This window comes from Rhinatrema bivittatum, chromosome 2, assembly GCF_901001135.1.
Source record: "Rhinatrema bivittatum chromosome 2, aRhiBiv1.1, whole genome shotgun sequence".
Taxonomy (NCBI): domain Eukaryota; kingdom Metazoa; phylum Chordata; class Amphibia; order Gymnophiona; family Rhinatrematidae; genus Rhinatrema; species Rhinatrema bivittatum.
In genome coordinates, this window is record NC_042616.1 from 301,567,747 (window position 1) to 301,588,894 (window position 21,148).

The 21,148-nt window shown below is 41.1% G+C and overlaps 1 protein-coding gene across 1 annotated transcript in view; it reads left to right on the top strand.

Annotated features, from left to right (window-relative positions):
* Positions 1 to 21,148, top strand: part of ADCY1 (adenylate cyclase 1) — a 676,474-nt gene that overhangs the window by 550,855 nt on the left and 104,471 nt on the right. The window contains exon 16 of the mRNA XM_029587086.1: positions 14,809 to 15,065. Coding sequence (XP_029442946.1) covers positions 14,809 to 15,065 — 257 coding nt within the window. The remainder of the gene's footprint in view (positions 1 to 14,808; positions 15,066 to 21,148) is intronic.

The window sequence follows — 21,148 nt, forward strand, 5'->3', positions numbered from 1 at the left end:
TGCATGGTTTGAAATGGTATATATTTGAATATTCTATCAAAATAGGGAAATTCAGGATCTTGATAGTTTGCAATGAATAAAGCCTGAGTGACTTTAAGAGCGGACAGAGCAGAAAGATTCCAAATTACTGCTGTCAGCTGATAAGCATGTTAATACAAACACAAAATATATACTTTGAAATGTCTATATACAAATGCTAGAAGTCTAAAAACATGAGATAGGAGAGTTAGAGTGTATAGCACTGAATGAAGAGTTAGATATAACTGGCATCTCTGAGACCTCATGGAAGAAGGATAACCAATGGGACACTGTTACATTAAATTGTATCACAATGAGAGGATGGATCAAATTGGTGAATAGGTGGTGCTATATATTCAAGCAAGCAAAGAGTCAAATCATAACATTTCGCCAGGAAACAAACTGCACTGTAGAATCCTTATGGATAGAAATTCCATCTGAGAAGGGGAATGGAATAACAGTATTATCATCTACCTGGCCAGAGAGACAACGGACAGATGATGAAATTCTAGCAGAAATTAGGGAAGCTAACAAAATTAGCAACACAGTAGTAATGGGTAATTTCAATTATACTGGTATCGACCGGGTAAATGTCACATCAGGACATGCTAAGGAGGTCAAGTGTCTTAATGCAATAACTGATTGCTTCATGAAGCAGCTGGTACAAGAACTGACAAGAGGGGATCTATTTTAGACCTAATCCTTAGTGGAACACATGATTTGGTGCAAGAAGTAATGGGGTTGGGGGCCACTTGGCAATAGTGGTCAAATCTGACTTGATAACTGGAGGGATGACATTAAGAACATTTATTGCAATAGCATTTAACTTTCAAAGAGAGGCTATGATAAAATGAGGAAAATGGTTAGGAATAAACTGAAAGGAACAACTGAAATATGCATTCATGATGTTTAAATATTCCATCATGGAAATCCAGACCAGATATATTCCAAGCATTAAAAAAGGTATAAGGAAGATCAAATGGCTGTCGACATGGCAAGTTAGATGCAAAGCATTGATAAGGAATTTGAAAAGAAGCTCACTGTGAAGCAAAACTCTTAATAAAAATGTTTTCATGTACATGAAGCAAAAAGATGTTTGGGAGTCAGTTAGGCCATTAGATAATCAAGGGGTAAAAAGAGCACTAAGGGAAGACAAGGCCATAGCAGAGAGATTAAATTAATTCTTTGCTTTGGACTTTACTGAGGAAAATGTAAGACTGATACCCATGCCAGAAGTGATATTTAAAGGTTATGATTCACAGGTATTAAAACAAATGTCAGTGAACCTAGAAGATGTAGGCCTAATTTGGTCAAGATTATGGTGAACCAGAGGGAAGGGGGAACCAGAGGGAAGGGGGAAGCTTGTCCTAGATTCTTTCAACTTTGGGACTTAAAATCCTGTCATAGGGGTTGGAGGGTGCTGAAGGCTTAAGTCTTGCAGGGCCTATGATTTAGAATGTGGGGTGGGGGTTGCAGTGATTGGCTCACTAAATCCACAGATTATTTTTTATAAATAAGCAGTGCCACTTAATTGGCTATATTAATTTGCACGAGGATAGACATAACTGATATTCAAAATACAGCCAAATAGGTTTAAAGGTATCCAGCCAAAGATAGCCAGATTAACTTTAATGAGAGAAATTCAGCAGGACATTTTTCATGCTGAACTTCCAAGATAACTTATATAGCTAAATTTAGCTGGGTAAATTATCTGTTCTATATATTTTTTTAATAATGGCCTCAGGACATATGCAGGGTTGTCAGTTTATAGGTCATAGAGGAGGTGCACTAGTTATGGACAGACCAAGGAATTCAGCAGTGAAATTTGCAAAAGGGGTTTTGTTCCATTTGGTGTGTTTGCTCTGAGTTGTGGATACATTGGGGGATGGGAAAGAATGGTGATATTTTTTCTGTGTGAGGTATAGGAGAATACATTGGGGAGTATCTCTCTCATGGCCTGTAATTTCCTGAATGTGGAATGTGGTGGGGGGGGGGAAGAGATGGGGTTTGCACTAGAGACATCTTTTGATGGTGCAGGTGAGAATTGGACCTGTGGGAATTGGTAGAGTATGTGTGTGGGGAAGTGATGTGGAAGATCTTACCTCTGGGAGGTCTTAGGGTCTTCTAGCACCCAGAAGGATGCTACATGAAGGGGTGCGCAAAGAGGGAAGGCCATTGGACACAGCCCTTAGTCATCAGGCCCACTTTTATTGTGCTTCTTTGGGCCAACAGGCCAAGTACACTAGAAGACAAGACATTATCTAGAAGGGCAGGTCAGATTTAGGTTGGGCAGCCCACAGCCACAACCTTGTCTAGTTACCACCATCTTCTTCAGGAATTGCCCGGCTGCCGATTCTTGTATCCTCTTCATTATTGTTTCATCTCTCATTTCTCCTACTACATGGTCTGTTGATACTCCTCTTCCAATACTGTACTCTCCTTTGCTTTAGATATTCTTTCTCCTCCCCTTACCCATCCTGTAAAGCACACCCTTAGAATTCAATTCCCTCATTCCTCTACCCATTCTGCAAGATGTGTCTGGATAAAATACCATGCCTATGCAAACTTTATGCATTTCTTTTTTTTTCACTATGTCATACGGGAGATGTCGGCCCGTATGACATAGTGAGGGCAAAGGTAGCGCCGGCGCCATTTTGAATATTGGCAATACGGCCCGCGTGCAGGAGGTCGCTCCTGGACCCCAGCTGGACTTTTGGCAAGTCTTGTGGGGGTCAGGAGGCCCCCCCCCCCCAAGCTGGCCAAAAGTCCCTGGGGGTCCAGCGGGGGTCCGGGAGCGATCTCCTGCACTCGTGACGTCGGGTGCCAGGAACCAAAATGGCGCCGGCGCTACCTTTGCCCTGTCACATGGTAAGGGCAAAGGGCCACCGGCGCCATTTCTATTAATGCAGCCGTGGCCCGAGAGAGGGAGATCGCGCCGGGACCCCCCCCACTGGACCCCAGGTAATTTAAAACATTTGGGGGGGTTCGGGAGGGTGGGGAATTTGTTTTAAAGGGTCGGGTGGGTTTTAGGGTTGTTTTGGTGTGCCGGTTTTCCCGCCCTCCCCCCTCCCCCGATAAAACGATTTTTAAACCAAAAAAACCATGACGATCAGATCCCCCCCCCTCAGCCAAAATCGATCGTTAAGACGATCGATCACACGATTCACATCCCTACTAAGCACATTATTTAGGCTGAAAATGTTGTTCACCAAGAAAGCAGATGTAAATTAAATGTATTTAGAGTTTTAAATGCACATTCTACCTTTTGTGACCATTCCACTACTTCAAAGTAGATTCCATTCAGGTATTGTAGGTATTTTAAATCTCTGTGTGTAATTTTTGTGGGAGTAATAATCAAAGCAAAATTACTCATGTGGTATTGTGCTGACAACTCATCTAAAGACCACCATTAAAGGTGAATGAAGACAAAGATTTAAACAGATGTCAGTGGGTGTGGTCCAGAAAAATCATATCTGCACCTATAGACACTGTGTAAGCTTTTGCATATTCTCCTGTTGCTATTCCACTCCCCAAATCGTCTGCTTTCTAATATTTGTCCTCCACTTCTACTTGGTCAGATTGCCAAACGCCCTAATAATTGCCACAGCCACTTTGGATTCAGAGCCAGCTACCCAAAGTGTTTTCTTCATATGTCCACTTATTTTCTCCCTGCCTTTTACAAGCCTCATGTGCTTGTGCAAGCCTGGGACACCAGCTCAGTGCATGCAAGGTTGCTGCTTCTTTCCCTGCTCCTTGCCACAACATTTAAGCATATATGCACCTCTCAATTTGGGCAAAAACTGACTTATGTCATCTAACGGCTCCTAACATTGACATACATATGTAACCCCCATTTCCCTAGGGGGTCACCTTTGGCGTGCTGCAGAGGAGGTGAGTTACACCCCTGCAGCCCTGGGAACAGTCAAGATCCTCCAGGGATCACCAATTGGGACCAGAGCAGTTTCTGGTCTGCCCAGGGGAAGGCTTACCACAATAAAGAATCTCCAATGTCCACTCAGAAGCTTGGTTCCAAGAAATAAAAATGTTATTTTAAATCCAAAGGAAAAGCAGATTGTTTTTCAGAATAGAACTTTGGCAAATCGGGATACAGTCCAAATATTTATTTTATTTATTTATTTTTAATTTTTATATACCGATGTTCCTGTAAAGAATACATATCGCACCAGTTTACAAGGAACTGAACAGTCGCCTCCAGGGTGGAAATACATTAAAACAGTCGCCACAAGGCAGAATACATTAACACAAGTATACAGGAAAACTATTAAAGAGAACTTTCATAAACTCAATTAAATGTAACTGGGAACCATAAATCAGGAACATATGTACAGAGGTAGGTATATCATCTGTCGCTTCACCAGATTTTAGCTCTCAGGGAAAGCTTGAGTGAATAGCCAAGCCTTTAGCTTCTTTTTGAATGTCGGAAGGCATGGTTCTTGGCGGAGGTCCGGTGGGAGCAGGTTCCAAAGATGGGGACCTGCAGTGGACAGAGCTCGTTTCCTCAATGAGGGTTTTGTTGGCTGGGTGTGAAGCATGTTCTGGTATGCACTTCTGATTGGTCTATTGGAGATGTGTTGCTGTAGTTGGAAGGATAGGTTGAGGGGGGAGATGTTGTGAAGAGCCTTGTGAATCATCATGAGGGATTTAAATTGTATCCTAAATTTTATAGGCAGCCAGTGAAGATTTTGGAGGATAGGGGTGATGTGATCCCATTTTTTGGTGTTAGTGAGAATTCTGGTCGTCGCGTTCTGGACCATCTGAAGTGGTTTGATGGTGTTGGCTGGCAGGCCCAGGAGGAGTGAGTTGCAATAGTCCAGTTTAGGGAGGATGATAGATTGTAGTACCAAGCGGAAGTCTCGGAAGTGTAGAAGAGGTTTTAATTTTTTTAAGACTTGCAATTTGAAGAAGCAGTCTTTGGTAGTATTGTTTATGAACTTGGTGAAGTTGAGTTGGTTGTCCAGAAGTACACCAAGATCTCTTACTTGTGGCGTGTGGTCGATTGATGTGAAGGAGAGTTGGGTGGAACTAGTTGGGTTGAATAGAGAGCACTTAAATCCAGAACCTCCAGGGTAGCATTCTCTGAAATGCTCCCTGTTCCACGCGCAGGTCACCAGAGGCAGGCAGAGCTCCGGAGTCTCAATGCGTGGATGAGACGATGGTGCAAGGAAGAGGGATTCAGTTTTGTTAGGAACTGGGGAACCTTTTGGGGAAGGGGGAGTCTCTTCCGAAGGGATGGGCTCCACCTTAACCAGGGTGGAGCCAGACTGCTGGCGCAAACCTTTAAAAAGGAGATAGAGCAGCTTTTAAACTAGAACAAAGGGGAAAGCCGACAGTCGCTCAGCAGCGCATGGTTCGGAGAGATGTATCTTTAAAGGATACTAATGATGCATTAGAATTAGGGCATCCCGACAGTGAGGTTCCAATAATTAGAAAAGTAGTCCAAGTGCCTGTAACTAAAAACTCACCTGAGCTAAAAAATTCTAACTTATCCCTATCAATTAAAAAGCAGAATAAAAATACAATCAAAAAACAAACTTTGAAATGTTTGTATGCTAATGCCAGAAGTCTAAGAAGTAAGATGGGAGAACTAGAATGTATAGCAGTAAATGATGACATAGACTTAATTGGCATCTCAGAGACATGGTGGAAAGAGGATAACCAATGGGACAGTGCTATACCGGTGGTACAAATTATATCGCAATGACAGAGAGGAGCAGTCGGAGGAGGTGTGGCGCTTTATGTCCGGGATGGCATAGAGTCCAACAGGATAAACATCCTGCATGAGACTAAATACAAAATTGAATCTTTATGGGTAGAAATCCCTTGTGTATCAGGGAAGACTACAGTGATAGGGGTATACTACCGTCCACCTGGTCAAGATGGTGAGATGGACAGTGAAATGCTAAAAGAAATTAGGGAAGCTAACCAAATTGGTAGTGCAGTAATAATGGGAGACTTCAATTACCCCAATATAGACTGGGTAAATGTATCATCGGGTCACGCTAGAGAGATAACGTTCCTGGATGGAATAAATGATAGCTTTATGGAGCAATTGGTTCAGGAACTGACGAGAGAGGGAGCAATTTTAGATCTAATTCTCAGTGGAGCACAGGACTTGGTGAGAGAGGTAACGGTGGTGGGGCCACTTGGCAATAGTGATCATAATATGATCAAATTTGATTTAATGACTGGAAAAGGAACAGTGTGCAAATCCAAGGCTCTCGTGCTAAACTTTCAAAAGGGAAACTTTGATAAAATGAGAAAAATTGTTAGAAAAAAACTGAAAGGAGCAGCTACAAAAGTAAAAATGTCCAAGAGGCGTGGTCATTGTTAAAAAATACCATTCTAGAAGCACAGTCCAGATGTATTCCACACATTAATAAAGGTGGAAAGAAGGCAAAACGATTACCGGCATGGTTAAAAGGGGAGGTGAAAGAAGCTATTTTAGCCAAAAGATCTTCATTCAAAAATTGGAAGAAGGATCCAACAGAAGAAAATAGGATAAAGCATAAACATTGGCAAGTTAAATGTAAGACATTGATAAGACAGGCTAAGAGAGAATTTGAAAAGAAGTTGGCTGTAGAGGCAAAAACTCACAGTAAAAACTTTTTTAAATATATCCGAAGCAGAAAGCCTGTGAGGGAGTCAGTTGGACCGTTAGATGATCGAGGGGTTAAAGGGGCACTTAGAGAAGATAAGGCCATCGCGGAAAGATTAAATGATTTCTTTGCTTCGGTGTTACTGAAGAGGATGTTGGGGAGGTACCCATAATGGAGAAGGTTTCATGGGTAATGATTCAGATGGACTGAATCAAATCACGGTGAACCTAGAAGATGTGGTAGGCCTGATTGACAAACTGAAGAGTAGTAATCACCTGGACCGGATGGTATACACCCCAGAGTTCTGAAGGAACTAAAAATGAAATTTCAGACCTATTAGTAAAAATTTGTAACTTATCATTAAAATCATCCATTGTACCTGAAGACTGGAGGATAGCAAATGTAACCCCAATATTTAAAAAGGGCTCCAGGGGCGATCCGGGAAACTACAGACCGGTTAGCCTGACTTCAGTGCCAGGAAAAATAGTGGAAAGTGTTCTAAACATCAAAATCACAGAACATATAGAAAGACATGGTTTAATGGAACAAAGTCAGCATGGCTTTACCCAGGGCAAGTCTTGCCTCACAAATCTGCTTCACTTTTTTGAAGGAGTTATAAACATGTGGATAAAGGTGAACCGGTAGATATAGTATACTTGGATTTTCAGAAGGCGTTTGACAAAGTTCCTCATGAGAGGCTTCTAGGAAAAGTAAAAAGTCATGGGATAGGTGGCGATGTCCTTTCGTGGATTGCAAACTGGCTAAAAGACAGGAAACAGAGAGTAGGATTAAATGGGCAATTTTCTCAGTGGAAGGGAGTGGACAGTGGAGTACCTCAGGGTTCTGTGTTGAGACCCTTACTGTTCAATATATTTATAAATGATCTGGAAAGAAATACGACGAGTGAGATAATCAAATTTGCAGATGACACAAAATTGTGCAGAGTAGTTAAATCACAAGCAGATTGTGATAAATTGCAGGAAGACCTTGTGAGACTGGAAAATTGGGCATCCAAATGGCAGATGAAATTTAATGTGGATAAGTGCAAGGTGATGCATATAGGGAAAAATAACCCATGCTATAATTACACGATGTTGGGTTCCATATTAGGTGCTACAACCCAAGAAAGAGATCTAGGTGTCATAGTGGATAACACATTGAAATCGTCGGTTCAGTGTGCTGCGGCAGTCAAAAAAGCAAACAGAATGTTGGGAATTATTAGAAAAGGAATGATGAATAAAACGGAAAATGTCATAATGCCTCTGTATCGCTCCATGGTGAGACCGCACCTTGAATACTGTGTACAATTCTGGTCGCCGCATCTCAAAAAAGATATAATTGCGATGGAGAAGGTACAGAGAAGGGCTACCAAAATGATAAGGGGAATGGAACAACTCCCCTATGAGGAAAGACTAAAGAGGTTAGGACTTTTCAGCTTGGAGAAGAGACGACTGAGGGGGGATATGATAGAGGTGTTTAAAATCATGAGAGGTCTAGAACGGGTAGATGTGAATCGGTTATTTACTCTTTCGGATAGTAGAAGGACTAGGGGACACTCCATGAAGTTAGCATGGGGCACATTTAAAACTAATCGGAGAAAGTTCTTTTTTACTCAACGCACAATTAAACTCTGGAATTTGTTGCCAGAGAATGTGGTTCGTGCAGTTAGTATAGCTGTGTTTAAAAAAGGATTGGATAAGTTCTTGGAGGAGAAGTCCATTACCTGCTATTAAGTTCACTTAGAGAATAGCCACTGCCATTAGCAATGGTTACATGGAATAGACTTAGTTTTTGGGTACTTGCCAGGTTCTTATGGCCTGGATTGGCCACTGTTGGAAACAGGATGCTGGGCTTGATGGACCCTTGGTCTGACCCAGTATGGCATTTTCTTATGTTCTTATGTTCTTATGTTCACTTGTCTGGAGCTATTATGAGGATTTCAGTTTTGCTAGTATTTAGCACGAGGTTGAGGCTTGTTAGCATGTTTTTGATTGCCGAAAGGCAGCTGTTCCAGTAAGACCATGTTTTGTGGAGGGATTCCATTATCGGGATGAGGATCTGAATGTCATCCGCGTATAGGAAGTGTGTTAGCTTGAGGTTAGATAGTAGATGGCAGAGTGGAAGGAGAATAATATTGAATAGTGTAGGTGAAAGGGATGATCCTTGAGGTACCCCCAGCTTTGATCTGATAGGGAGTGATTCTTTGTTGTTAATCCTAACCTTGTATTGCCTGTTTTCAAGGAAAGATTTGAACCAGTTGAGCGCTGAACCTGTTATACCAATATCTGCTAGACGCTGAATGAGGCAGGAATGGTTCACAGTGTCGAACGCTGAGGAAAGGTCCAGTAAGACGAGAAGGAAAGGTTGACCATTTTCCAGGTTGATGAGGATGTTATCAGAAAGCGAGGCTAGTAGAGATTCAATGTTCAGTGACTTTCGAAATCCGAATTGATTGGAGGTTAGAATGTCATTCTCTTCTAGGAATTCGGATAGTTGTCCGTTTACTACCTTCTCCATGATTTTTGCAATCATTTGGAGGTTGGCAATTGGTCTGAAGTTAGCTGGGTCAGTGGGTGGAAGATTAGGTTTTTTAAGGAGAGGCTTGAGAATAGCAAGCTTGAGTTGGTCAGGGACTTGACCTTGGGAGAACGAGCAGTTTATGATGTCTGCTATCGGTTTAGCGATGATGTTAGGAATGGAGAACAGTAGATTGGATGGGATGTGGTCAAGTGGGTGGGACGAGGGCTTCATCTTCCTAAGGATGACATCAGTAGTCATTATTCAAACAGCTTTCTTTGAAGGGTAAAAGATCTCCAAACAAATCCTATATTAACCCCAAGGCCTTTGAGGCAACATGGTTAAAATTGATTTCCAAGTATCTTCCCCTTTGCTTTTTGGATTCTTCCTTCTGGATGGCCACGGAAGTCTTTATGCATGCACTTCTACATCCAAAATTCTCTCTATAACAGCGCCCAGCAAGATTTCTGGAAAAGCATCTCAAATAACCTATTTCACCTGTTACGTCTCTCACAGGGCCATTCATCAAAACGCATTAGGGCATTAATGCCCGCAATCACACCATAATGCATGCGTTATTTTTCACTTTGCACGTTGTAGATGCCAATTCCAAAAAAATTGCCGAAGGGGAGGAGTTTGGGTGGGGTTTATGAAAATGAGGGATGTTTAATGTTGAGTTTGATAGCTTAATGCATGTTATAATGCCAGAAATAACTACGCCTTTTTTCCTGGGGTTAAGCTGTGTGATAAGCCTAAAACGGGATTTGCGATAAATATAGTGAATCCCGTTTCGGGCGGTGAGGGGAGAGGGAGGAGGAGAGGGGAAGAGTGGAGTGGATTGGATTGGAATGGAGCAGAGATGAGAGAGAGAGAGCATCTGGGGTGGCACACATATTTGTCAACTATTTATACCACTGTAGGAGGGGCAACTAGTAATGAGGTGAGGTTTTGGTGGTGGTCTAGGGATTGGGGGGTAGATTTACATGCACAGTCAGACATACAAACAGTACAGTACACATCAGTGAAGATTTGATGTGATTTGGAATGAGGAAAGTTACACAAAGATGAGATTTCTACAGTGTTCTCTCGCCTTAGCTTGATATCGCCCTGTAGAAATCTTATCTTTGTGAACCTTTCCTCATTCCAAATCACATCATATCTTCACTGATGTGTATGTGCTGTTCGTACATCTGACTGTGCATGTAAAACTGCCCCCCAAACCCTAGACCACCACCAAAACGTCACCTCACGTTACTAGATGACCCACCTATAGTGGTATAAATAGATAACTATTATGAGAACCTTATAAAGAGCCTCTCTCTCTCTCTCACCAGGAGTATCCCTGTCCGGACACTTCACAAACTGTAAAGTGAAAATGTTGCAGTAAAATACCTATGCAAAGTGCTAAAATTGAGCATATTGCAGTAACTCAAAAATTATCCTAACCCACCCCTTTTTTTATCACAGGTGTTATTCCTGTGAAATTTATAGCATTTTGATGAATCTAGGGGTCAGTTTGTAACATAACTCTCAAATCCCCCTTTTCCCCTTCTTAACAGGAAGTAGCTTTGCAAAGTGCTCAAACCCTGCAACCTACACGAGCTCTGCAGTACCAGAACTCTCTTTTAGATAACTTTTTAGATAGCAGGAACCCTCTAGCACACACTTCTTAATTATTCTGGAAAGCTGGAGCCCTCCAGACATTTCTACCATACTGCTTAGTGACATCCATACATACTTAGCTACCACTTCATTAACTCTTTACAGAGACCACCAGCTCTTCAGAGGAAGAAGAAGAGCTGGCCCAATTACCAGATTTCCGAGCCCAACCATCAGCTCCAGGAGCCAGCTTGGTGGCTACTTCCCCACCTCCGCCTGTACCACCCAGCCCTGAACCCACTGCCATGCCATTGCCTGCTCCACCTGGCCTTGAAGCTGCTATCCCATGGCTGGCAGCACCAGGCACTGAGGCCACTGGGCCACTCACCCCTAACCCTGAGGACACCCACCAGCCTCTGCCCCTTCTTCTCCTCCTCTTATATTTCCCCACCCCAACCACCTTCCCTTCCCCCCTCTCCAATCCAAACTAGACAATGAAGGCCCTGAAGATTACGTTAATGTGGAATGGGAGGAAGGCCAGCGTGCTGTCCCATATCTTGTCACACATCCTGCTTAGCCACCCTGAGCTTCTGAGGCTGGCTCTGTGGAATGAGCACCTGTTCCTCTTACTGAACTCGGCTTGCATGGGGCCGTGGACGGAGCTCTGCTGCGGCTGTGCTAAAATGTGACAGACATCCAAGCTTGATGTAAGGGAATTTTTACCATCATCTGGATAACAGCTGCTCTTGCCCTGCAGCTCACACCACAGCACCCTGCCCCCCTAAGGCTGCAAGAACCTTTACTGCTCAGGTTCCTGGATCATTTTGGTTCATATCACTTTTAGTCTCTATTGTATCCTTCCCCTTTCTCCCACCCAGGTTTATAATTTAAAAAAAAATGTTTTGAAAAGTTAAATTTAGAAAGGATTTTATTTTCCTACAAATTTGATGAGATATGTTTTCTTTGGATATGGGGGGGTGGGGGGGGGTGCATGGCCGGTGCCATTTTTAAAGATGGCGCCAGCCAGCCAGTGCTCCTACCATGTGACAGGGGCCGGCCAATAGCACAGATACCCTGTCACATGGTAAGGGCAAAGGGCCATCGGCGCCATTTTTATTAGCGCAGCCGATGGCCCGAGAGCGGGAGATCGCTCCCCGCGCTCCCACTGGACCACCAGGTAATTTTAAATCGTTTTTGGGGGGTCAGGAGGGTGGGGGAGGCTAAGTGGTCAGTTTTAAAGGGTCAGGGTGGGTTTTTTGCTTATCGGATCGGGCACAGCCGATAAACAAAAAGCAATCGGGCCGGACGATAAAAATTATAAGATTTGAATCGGAACAGGAACCGAACCAATTCCGGTTCCGATTCACATCTCTAGTAAATACCAAGCAAGCAGGGGTTTCCTCATTCTTGTGGCCATATTCCTGTTAAGGGAACTCAAACCAGCTTTGGTCTAGTGGCCTATGAGTAAAAGTTCCTCATTCTTCCCAAAACAGGGGCCTGCTTCTTACTCAAATGCACATATCCTTCTCTCCTATAATCTCCTTAGCAAGAGGACAAGGGACAAAATCACCATTCTCCCCATTGAGCTAGATTCCTTACATTCATTCCAAGTGAGTGCTCCCATAAGCTTGCCTTAATGTCACCCAAACCCTTAGTCAATGTGCACGCCTTAGCCTTTTCATCACATTCCTCCTTAGCATTGCAGATTAAATAGAGCAGTGGTTCCCAAACATTTGCTGGGGCGCCCGCAGCCAGGAGGCAATGCCTGCAAAGCTATCTCGTGTATATTCATTGAAGATATCCAGAAAACCCAACTGGCCAAGGGTCCCCCAAAACAGGTTTGGGAACCTCTGAAGCAGAGATTGTGGTTAAGATTGATTACTGTTAACACCTAACTGCCTTACTTCTTGCAGCTCTTCCGTGTCTACAATCGTGTACCCCACTTATTGCCATTGTATTTTAAGGTAAAAAAGAAAGGTTTGATGCTGACTACAACATTATGATGCCATGATAGTATCTTGAAAGCACAGAGTTCCACCTGGAAGCTTGCAACCTCACTGCTCTGAGGAACCTGTTGTAGCTTTAAAATCGATCCACATTTAACATACCTTAAATATTTCATATTAGCACCAGGAAGGGTCAGCACATGACAGGTAAATACCTACTGTACATGAATATAACTTGCCCTGAGCTAACAGTGCAAAAGGCTTGAAATAAATAGAAATACATAAATACATGATTTAAAATATACATTTGTAAAATATTAAATATATAATTAGCTATAGTATCTTTATAAACCAAATAGCCAAACAAATTCACTACCTGATTCACTTAGGCTTTTTTTTTCCCATTCTGGGCCTATGGGAAAATACCTTGATAAATCAGGACCTCAGTATGTTGTCTGAATAATTAAAAAAAAAAAAAAATAAACCACTAATTCACATGGTAAACTTTTTTTCCTTTTGCAGTTCTTTTATTAAACAACCAAATATACATGGACTATCTCCTGAATAACTTCCAAATAAACCATTTCTGACAGAGATCATTCAGCAGAACCTCAATATCCTCTTTTATTTGCACTAGGAGCCCCAAATAACCTGGATTACATTAACCACCTGGATGCTAACCTTGAAACTGCCTGTTTGCGCACATGAACGTGCATTTGCAGGTCTACATCCAGAAATGCGACCATTTTGTAACATACGCTCGTATATGTGCACATTATAAAATAAGCTGAACACGCATATATGTGCGCGCAATTTTAAATGGACGTGCACACACACGCTGACTCCATACCTTGCTTTCCCAGTTCATTCCCAGTTTAGGATTAGCACTTCCATACCCCTCTAATGTATAAGCCTCCCTTTCCCCCTGTTAGCATCAACCCTTAAAACCCCGCTGACTAGCCTATCATTTTTTGTTTTTGTACTTACACGCCATCCATAGCAGTAGTAAACCGGTGCGATATGTATATTATACAGGAGCATCGGTATATAAAAATAAAAAAATAAAATAAAATAAAATAAATAAATAGTAAAGTTAAGCAGCGGGGGCTCCCGGCGTGCACCTGCTTGCGTAAGTATTTGTGCGTCCATCTCTTGGCCTACCCCTGACATGCCCAAGCCCTACACAGACCATGACCAGGCCCCACCCCTTTTTCTGAACCTTTGACTTGTGCATGTAGGGGGAGATATGTGCATACATGGGTACCCTTTAAAAACTGTGTGGTGCACGCTGGCCCCAACTGTGCACGTATCTCCCAGCCTTGGAATGCATAGGACTTTCAAAATTCACCTGTAAGTGAATAAGCTTTGGAATGTCAACTACAGTAGGGTTCAGTACCATAGAAGTCTTCAGGCCTTTCTTATACTGTAAACATATTTTAGCTTCCAATACTGGTGACCAAAATATTGCTGGAATCCTGAGGGTAATTGCAATGCACCAGCTCAACTGTTTACTTAAGTGAAAAAGTATATTATAAACTAATGTATTCATTTATGTCGCTTCCTAATTTTGGCCTTCCTTCCATCAAATATAAGGAAATTCGAGGATAGATTATTTCCAAGAATAGATTGCATTTTTAAATATATTTCTAAACAGCATAGTATTCCTTTCTTCCACTCAGATGCTTCATTCTTATTATCAGCATGTATGTAATTTACAGTAGGTAAAAGAAGAAAAGTCATTCAGACATAAAATATATTTTTTTAATTCCTTTCTGTCCTTAAACAGTCTCTGGGTTTGCTTTCTGTATCTGACCTGGGGGACATGACACATGATTTAAAAATATTTAGTATATAGACATGGATTATAGATAGATAGAAAGAACAGATAGCGAGAGAGATCTACAGTGTATGTATGTATACATATAGATCGATAATGAATTATACTCAAGAGAAGGGATATTACATTTGAGTGGGGTTTTTTTTTATCAAGTGCTATACATTTATGCTCATGCTCACCACCATAAATATTCTGACAAAAATCTGCATTTTTACTCAGGGAGAGTTACTCTAAGCTGGATATTCCTTTTAAAATGTGCTGGTCTTTTTCTTAGGTTAGCTGCATGCCATGGATGTGGATTGTGAATTCTAGCAGTTCAATAGTAATCATATCCCCAAGTGGAGTGAACAGGACCATGAATGAGCTGCCATGTGATACAGCCCACTACACTTTCCTCTCCTGTGTCGTGGGAACCCTAAGCTTGGCAATATTTCTACGCATTTCTTCCCTACCAAAAATGATCCTTCTCCTTTTTGTTACAATTTTGTACATAGTTATTTTGGAACTCAGTGGCTACAGGAAAGCAGTGGGGTAAGTACAACTGCAAAAACAATTGCAATAACAAAGCTTTGCTTATATTGATTTTGCTTTATGAAAACATTAACCCAATAATAATTTATTATCGATCTCACAGCATTCATTTAATAGACTATGATCAGAGCACATATTCTGCTGTTCAAGGTGACTTCCTAGAGAGATAAATTGGGAAAACCATAGGACGTGGACACCATGGCATTTTCTTCCACTTGTATAACATACCCTTACAACATACTCTAAAACACCAGGATTGTGAAGCCTGGCTTTGTTGTTTTGAAACAGTAACATTACAAATCTTAGAATGCTCTGGGGCAACAGCTAAAAAATCAAGACTGAAATTATCTTTGGAATTATTGAAATGAAATATTACATTCACTGTGTTAGTCCACTGAGTTAGACCACTTAAATACCAATATTTGCTGCCATTTGTCCATCTAAGTTCGGAGTCAGCCAAAGACATTGCAGGATTTGAAACATTTCATTGTGGTGACTGCCCTGGATTTAGCTATTTTATCTTTCTAAATAGTTATTCAGCTATCTTAAGGGTGGAGTGGGGGCATTCCAGGGCAGAGTCAGTGATCCAGCTAAGTTAGCTGGAGAAACACCAGCTTTCAGCATTATCCAACAACATAGCCAGATAGCTGTAGAACAGGCAATGAGCTAAGTTTAAACATTGGCTAATGTCTAAGATAGCCAGGGATATTCAGAACCATGCCTCTACTGCTGAATGTTCCTACAAAGTTAACCTATTAAGTTTATCTGGCTAACTTTGCTAGATGGCCAGTGGCTGAATATGGACCACCTAGAAATAAATATTACCAGAAAACTCGTTGAAGGGGATGCCTATTATTGACCTAAACTATTGACTAGGTCTTAGAAGTTATTTCTCCTTCATTAGAGCAATCCAAGCTGAGATATAGAGGGTAATTTAAAAATGAGTGCACATGCACCCATACATGGGCAAAGATATGATGGAATTTTATATTGTGCACACACTTGAGCACAGGGATGGTAAATTTCAAACCAGCACACATTTGTTGAGCTGTGTCCAGGGGTGTGGCCATTTTATAACATACACACCCATATGCACAGCATGTTATAAAATAGCCTAGCCAAGCACACATGTGCACCAAGCAGGCATGCACATGTGCGTGAAAATCCTGCTTCTACCACGTAAATTGGGGGATTTTAAAAGTGGCACACATTGATGCCATTCCCAGTTTTACCAGTTCATCCCCAGTTCACCCCCTGGTTTGATAGTCTTCACTCCCCCCAGTAAACCCCAACTTTTAAAACCATGAAGATATGCCTAGTTTTCTTTAAATGTTAACTTACACGGCATCCATAGCAGAAGTAAAGTTAGGAGGCAGGTTGTGTAAGTATTTACACACACATCTCAGGTACACACCCCAAAATGCCCATGCCTCACCCAAACCATGCTATACCCCGCCCCTTTTTGAAAACTTTTGAGAGGTGCGCACTGCGGCAGTTATGTGCGCATCTGGACATACTTTAAAATAAGAATTCACACATCCCCCAACTGGTGCACACGGTGGGCTTTTAAAATTCACCTCATATGTTTTAAAATACACCAAATACACATAAGTATGCTCATAATTTTAAGAGATTACTTGAGCAACGCTAGCATGTGTATCTTCCAAAGGGAGTTTGTCAGCTTTTATGCGCATATGTAAGCAGATTTTAAAACATGCTCACAAAGGCACATTCCCAGTTTTCCAATTAGTCTACCAGTTTGTCCAGTTAATAGCGAGGTCTTACAGACCCCTTTGGTTCTTCATCTTGCACGCTGTCCAATTGACTCAGACCCCTCTCCCTGTCCTGTAAGTCCTAAAACTCAAGATCTACAGACTTGCTCATCAGGAGCAGCAGTAAAGTTACACGGATATCAGGCCTACTCTTGCATCTGTTTTTGGTTTTAAAATACGTAGTTATGCATGTGTTGGCCCCACCCTTGAACGCCCATACCCCACCAATCCCTGGCCCTTTTCTGCCTCCTTATTCCTCATGCATGCACAGGTACATACCCGTGTAATATGTAGCTTTTTACAATCTGCATTGCTTGTGCACGGGCCACATATGTGCATATGTGGGCATTATTGTGCAAACAACTCTTTTAAAATTGACCTCATGGACTATGTGTAAAATCTAGAAGCAAAACATGATTAAAAAGTCATATTAATAAATAGAAACAGTAGTCTTATACTAAGAATCGATTAACTTGAAGTAATCTATTATATGGAGAACAAACTGAATGGTTGAACTTATCCTTAAAACTACACGTACCACAAAAAAATCTAAGATCGGCAAACAAGGCTTTGCTATCTATACCGACAATTCGCTCGGCAAGATTGAGCCAAGTGAGAGAGCGCGCATTATCGATTGCAGGATCCAAACTGTGGAATGAGTTACCAACAGATTTGAGACTAACAATTGACAAAAAAAAATTTAAGGCTGACTTAAAAACCTGGCTTTTTAAATGTGCATATTTCGAAAATAATCAAACATCGTAAGGCTAGCTACAGGTATTAAGACAAACGCTACAAAAACTCCAATTTTAAAGGCAGAACTAACTTTTATGTTTTATGAGTGTAATATTTAATGTATGTTTTTATTACTTTGTCTTAATTTGTCTTAATTTTACCCTTGAAAACCACACTGAGGAATAGCATTCTATAATTTTTATCTTTACTTGTACAGCTATAATATTTCTATGTGCTTTTAATTAATTTTAGCTGTCATCTTTTCTTGAATTGTTTTATTGTTATTTCTAATTTGTATTTTGTAAACTGCTATGAAGGCTAACGCCAATACGGCGGTATAAAAAATCTAATAAACTATAAACTATAATAACATTTGAATTTCAGTTATAAAACTTTTAAGTCAGGCCTTACCTAGAATATGTTAGAAAGATGGCTATCTACTCAATGTTACAAACTGTACGGGATAGTAAAGACCTAAATATAAAACAGTTTTTTATGATGTTGTGTGAGCAACATATCTAAAGCAGTGGAGTTGTCTATGAAGGCTTGTGGGTACTCACATATTCATGTAGGAATCTGTAGCTTTTATTGGTCTATACCAGAGATGTAATCCTAGCTGGACCTTGAAAGCCTGTGACTTTTGACTCAGGCTCCCATCCATGGCAGCAAGGTCATGTCCCATCTGAGTCAGCTTCTTAAAAGTGCAGGAGATAGGGTTCTGGATGCATTGGAATCACTGCCAGTTGATGATCCTCTGTACTTTTAAGGAGGCTAAATTGAATGGGAAACACCATGCCTTTGAATTAGACATGTGAAGGTATGAGGGCAAAGTCTTTGTTTACTTTTAACAAGTAATTATTTATCCCCCATCCCCTCTGCCCCTTCAAAGTTCAAAACTGCGTGGATCAGTGGAAACTATTTACAGCAGCCTGAGAGATTTGAACTTGAATAAATTAGTTGCCTTTACTGCAGAGGGAGAATTGGAAACGGCAGAAACAGGCCAGGGAGACAGTGACGAGAGAGGAGGTAGTGTTGCCAGAAAGAGTTTTGTAGCCACTGCAGTGAAGACCCATACAGGAAGGGGTAAGGGATGGGAGATGGGTGGGAGGCCTGGCCACAGTATCCACCCATGTAAACCTTGGACCTCCCCCAGAATACAGTTCTGGTTGAGCCCTGGTTTACACTATGTATCTAGTCTAACTATGAGCTAATTAAGTCTGATTTTAGCTACTGTATAGAGGATGTGTAATCTTGAACACTAAGAACAGGGAGGGAACACTTTTTCCTCAGGAACACATTAGTGCCTCTTGCTTCCACCAGGGGCCAGATGGGGCATGAGAGGGTTCCCCTGAAGAAGAGAAGAGCAGGGGTTATGAGTTGCAGATGCATTAATTCCAAACAGAAAAGTCAGATTATGTAGCTTCACTAAGCAGAGCACAGTCAGGACATCATAGCACCATTGACAGATATCTCTCATGTTTAAATTATGACTGAATACTCGAAATAACCACTAATTTCCCAATCCTCAGAACAATATATTGACGCTTACTTAAATGACCATCATAACAGGCATCATTGTGTATTGCTATACAGCTTTGTTTACCACTCTGCCTTATATTTAATCATCGGTCAGTCCCAAATATAAACAGAACTATTTTTTAATATTTTTTATGTGCTCCGTGAATGCTTTATCCGTGAGATTAAAATGATTATCAATTTTCTTTTTCATTTCATTTCAATTCATGAATGAATAGTAACTTATCTGAAAGATTATCTGTATATTATTCCACAGGAAAAATGTTCTTGTATCTCATATCACATGAAGCTGTCAGCCACTTGTAATTTCCATGCCCAAGTTTTTCATGCTGTTAGCCGGTAGTGGTCTCTTTGCCCGACACAGTACTGTGTTTCGGACTCTACACACGTCCTTTATCAAGGGCTCAATCTGCGTCCAAAAACCAAAATTTCACTCCATTATTTTAAATCTATAGTTAACAACTTGTTACTCAGATTGCTCCAAACGGTCCTTACTATAACAACGGCATGGCAAATCTTGGCGTTTTTTTCAGTTCTTTTCCGGTCGCCTCTGGATGTTACATATACCCAGTATAGTTGCTTACGTCACAAACACATCATTCTTCTCACCCCAGCTTTTTTTTTAAATGAGGGAATTCCATTCTATGATGCTATTTAAACCACTAGGTGTCACCGTGCGCATCCAGAATATCCATTGCTGTTCCCGGAGATTTAATCCTGCATTTGGGTCACCCCCTCATGGATTTAAAGGAACACAATCTAGAATACGCCAATGAAGATCTTGAAAGGAATGGTTTTTTTCCCCGCAGTGAGCCACCATGGGTGCCAAAATGTTTCCCGTAGTAATGCAGCTTCGATGTTCAATAAGGCGTACACGTATACTCCGTTTTGTTCGCCCTATGTAATAAAGATTACATGGGCATATTATAAGGTAAATTACTCATGTAGATGAACAATCAGTATAATGACGTGACCAATGCACCTTCCCAAATGTATCAGTCCAGCTTGGGCCAATGATAGTTTGCCTACACATAGAACATTGGTTACATTGCCAATGGCTGATATTTGCATCTGAATTAACTTCTGGTGTTGGATACATAAAAGAATGCATAACCATATCTCCCATTTTTTCCACGACTATATGTTATTAAAGGTGGTTTCTCAAGTGAAATTTTGTTTTTTGGACGCAGATTGAGCCCTTGATAAAGGACGTGTGTAGAGTCCGAAACACAGTACCGTGTCGGGCAAAGAGACCACTACCGGCTAACAGCATGAAAAACTTGGGCATGGAAATTACCAGTGGCTGACAGCTTCATGTGATATGAGATACAAGAAAAATTTTCCTGTGGAATAATATACAGATAATCTTTCAGATAAGTTACTATTCATTCATGAATTGAAATGAAATGAAAAAGAAAATTGATAATTATTTTAATCTCACGGATAAAGCATTCACGGAGCACATAAAAATATTAAAAAATAGTTCTGTTTATATTTGGGACTGACCGATGATTAAATATAAGGCAGAGTGGTAAACAAAGCTGTATAGCAATACACAATGATGCCTGTTATGATGGTCATTTAAGTAAGCGTCAATATATTATTCTGAGGATTGGGAAATTAGTGGTTATTTCGAGTATTCAGTTGACTCACAATTTCCAAAAACAATTACCGTGCTGAGCTTTGTTGGAGTTGTAGTGACACTAAATTATGACTGAGACATGCAAAGATATATCTCAGGCTCAGGCACTGACAGACACCCATACCTTAAGAGATATAGTCAGATAAACATAATAAAATGTTGATAGAGACATATCAACAGACAGACAACAGGCACAGACATATAACCAGAAGGCACAGAGGAGGGGGCCTTTACCTCTGGCTCAGGAACTGATAGAAAAACATCCTTTGGTTTCAAGCATTGACAGATTCCACTGTCACATCCTGAGAATGGTTTTCTCCATCCTAAACTGTAGATAATCTAGGTAACAAACTATGCAATCTGTAGCACTGAGCCCAAAGAGCCCAAGACACCTAAAA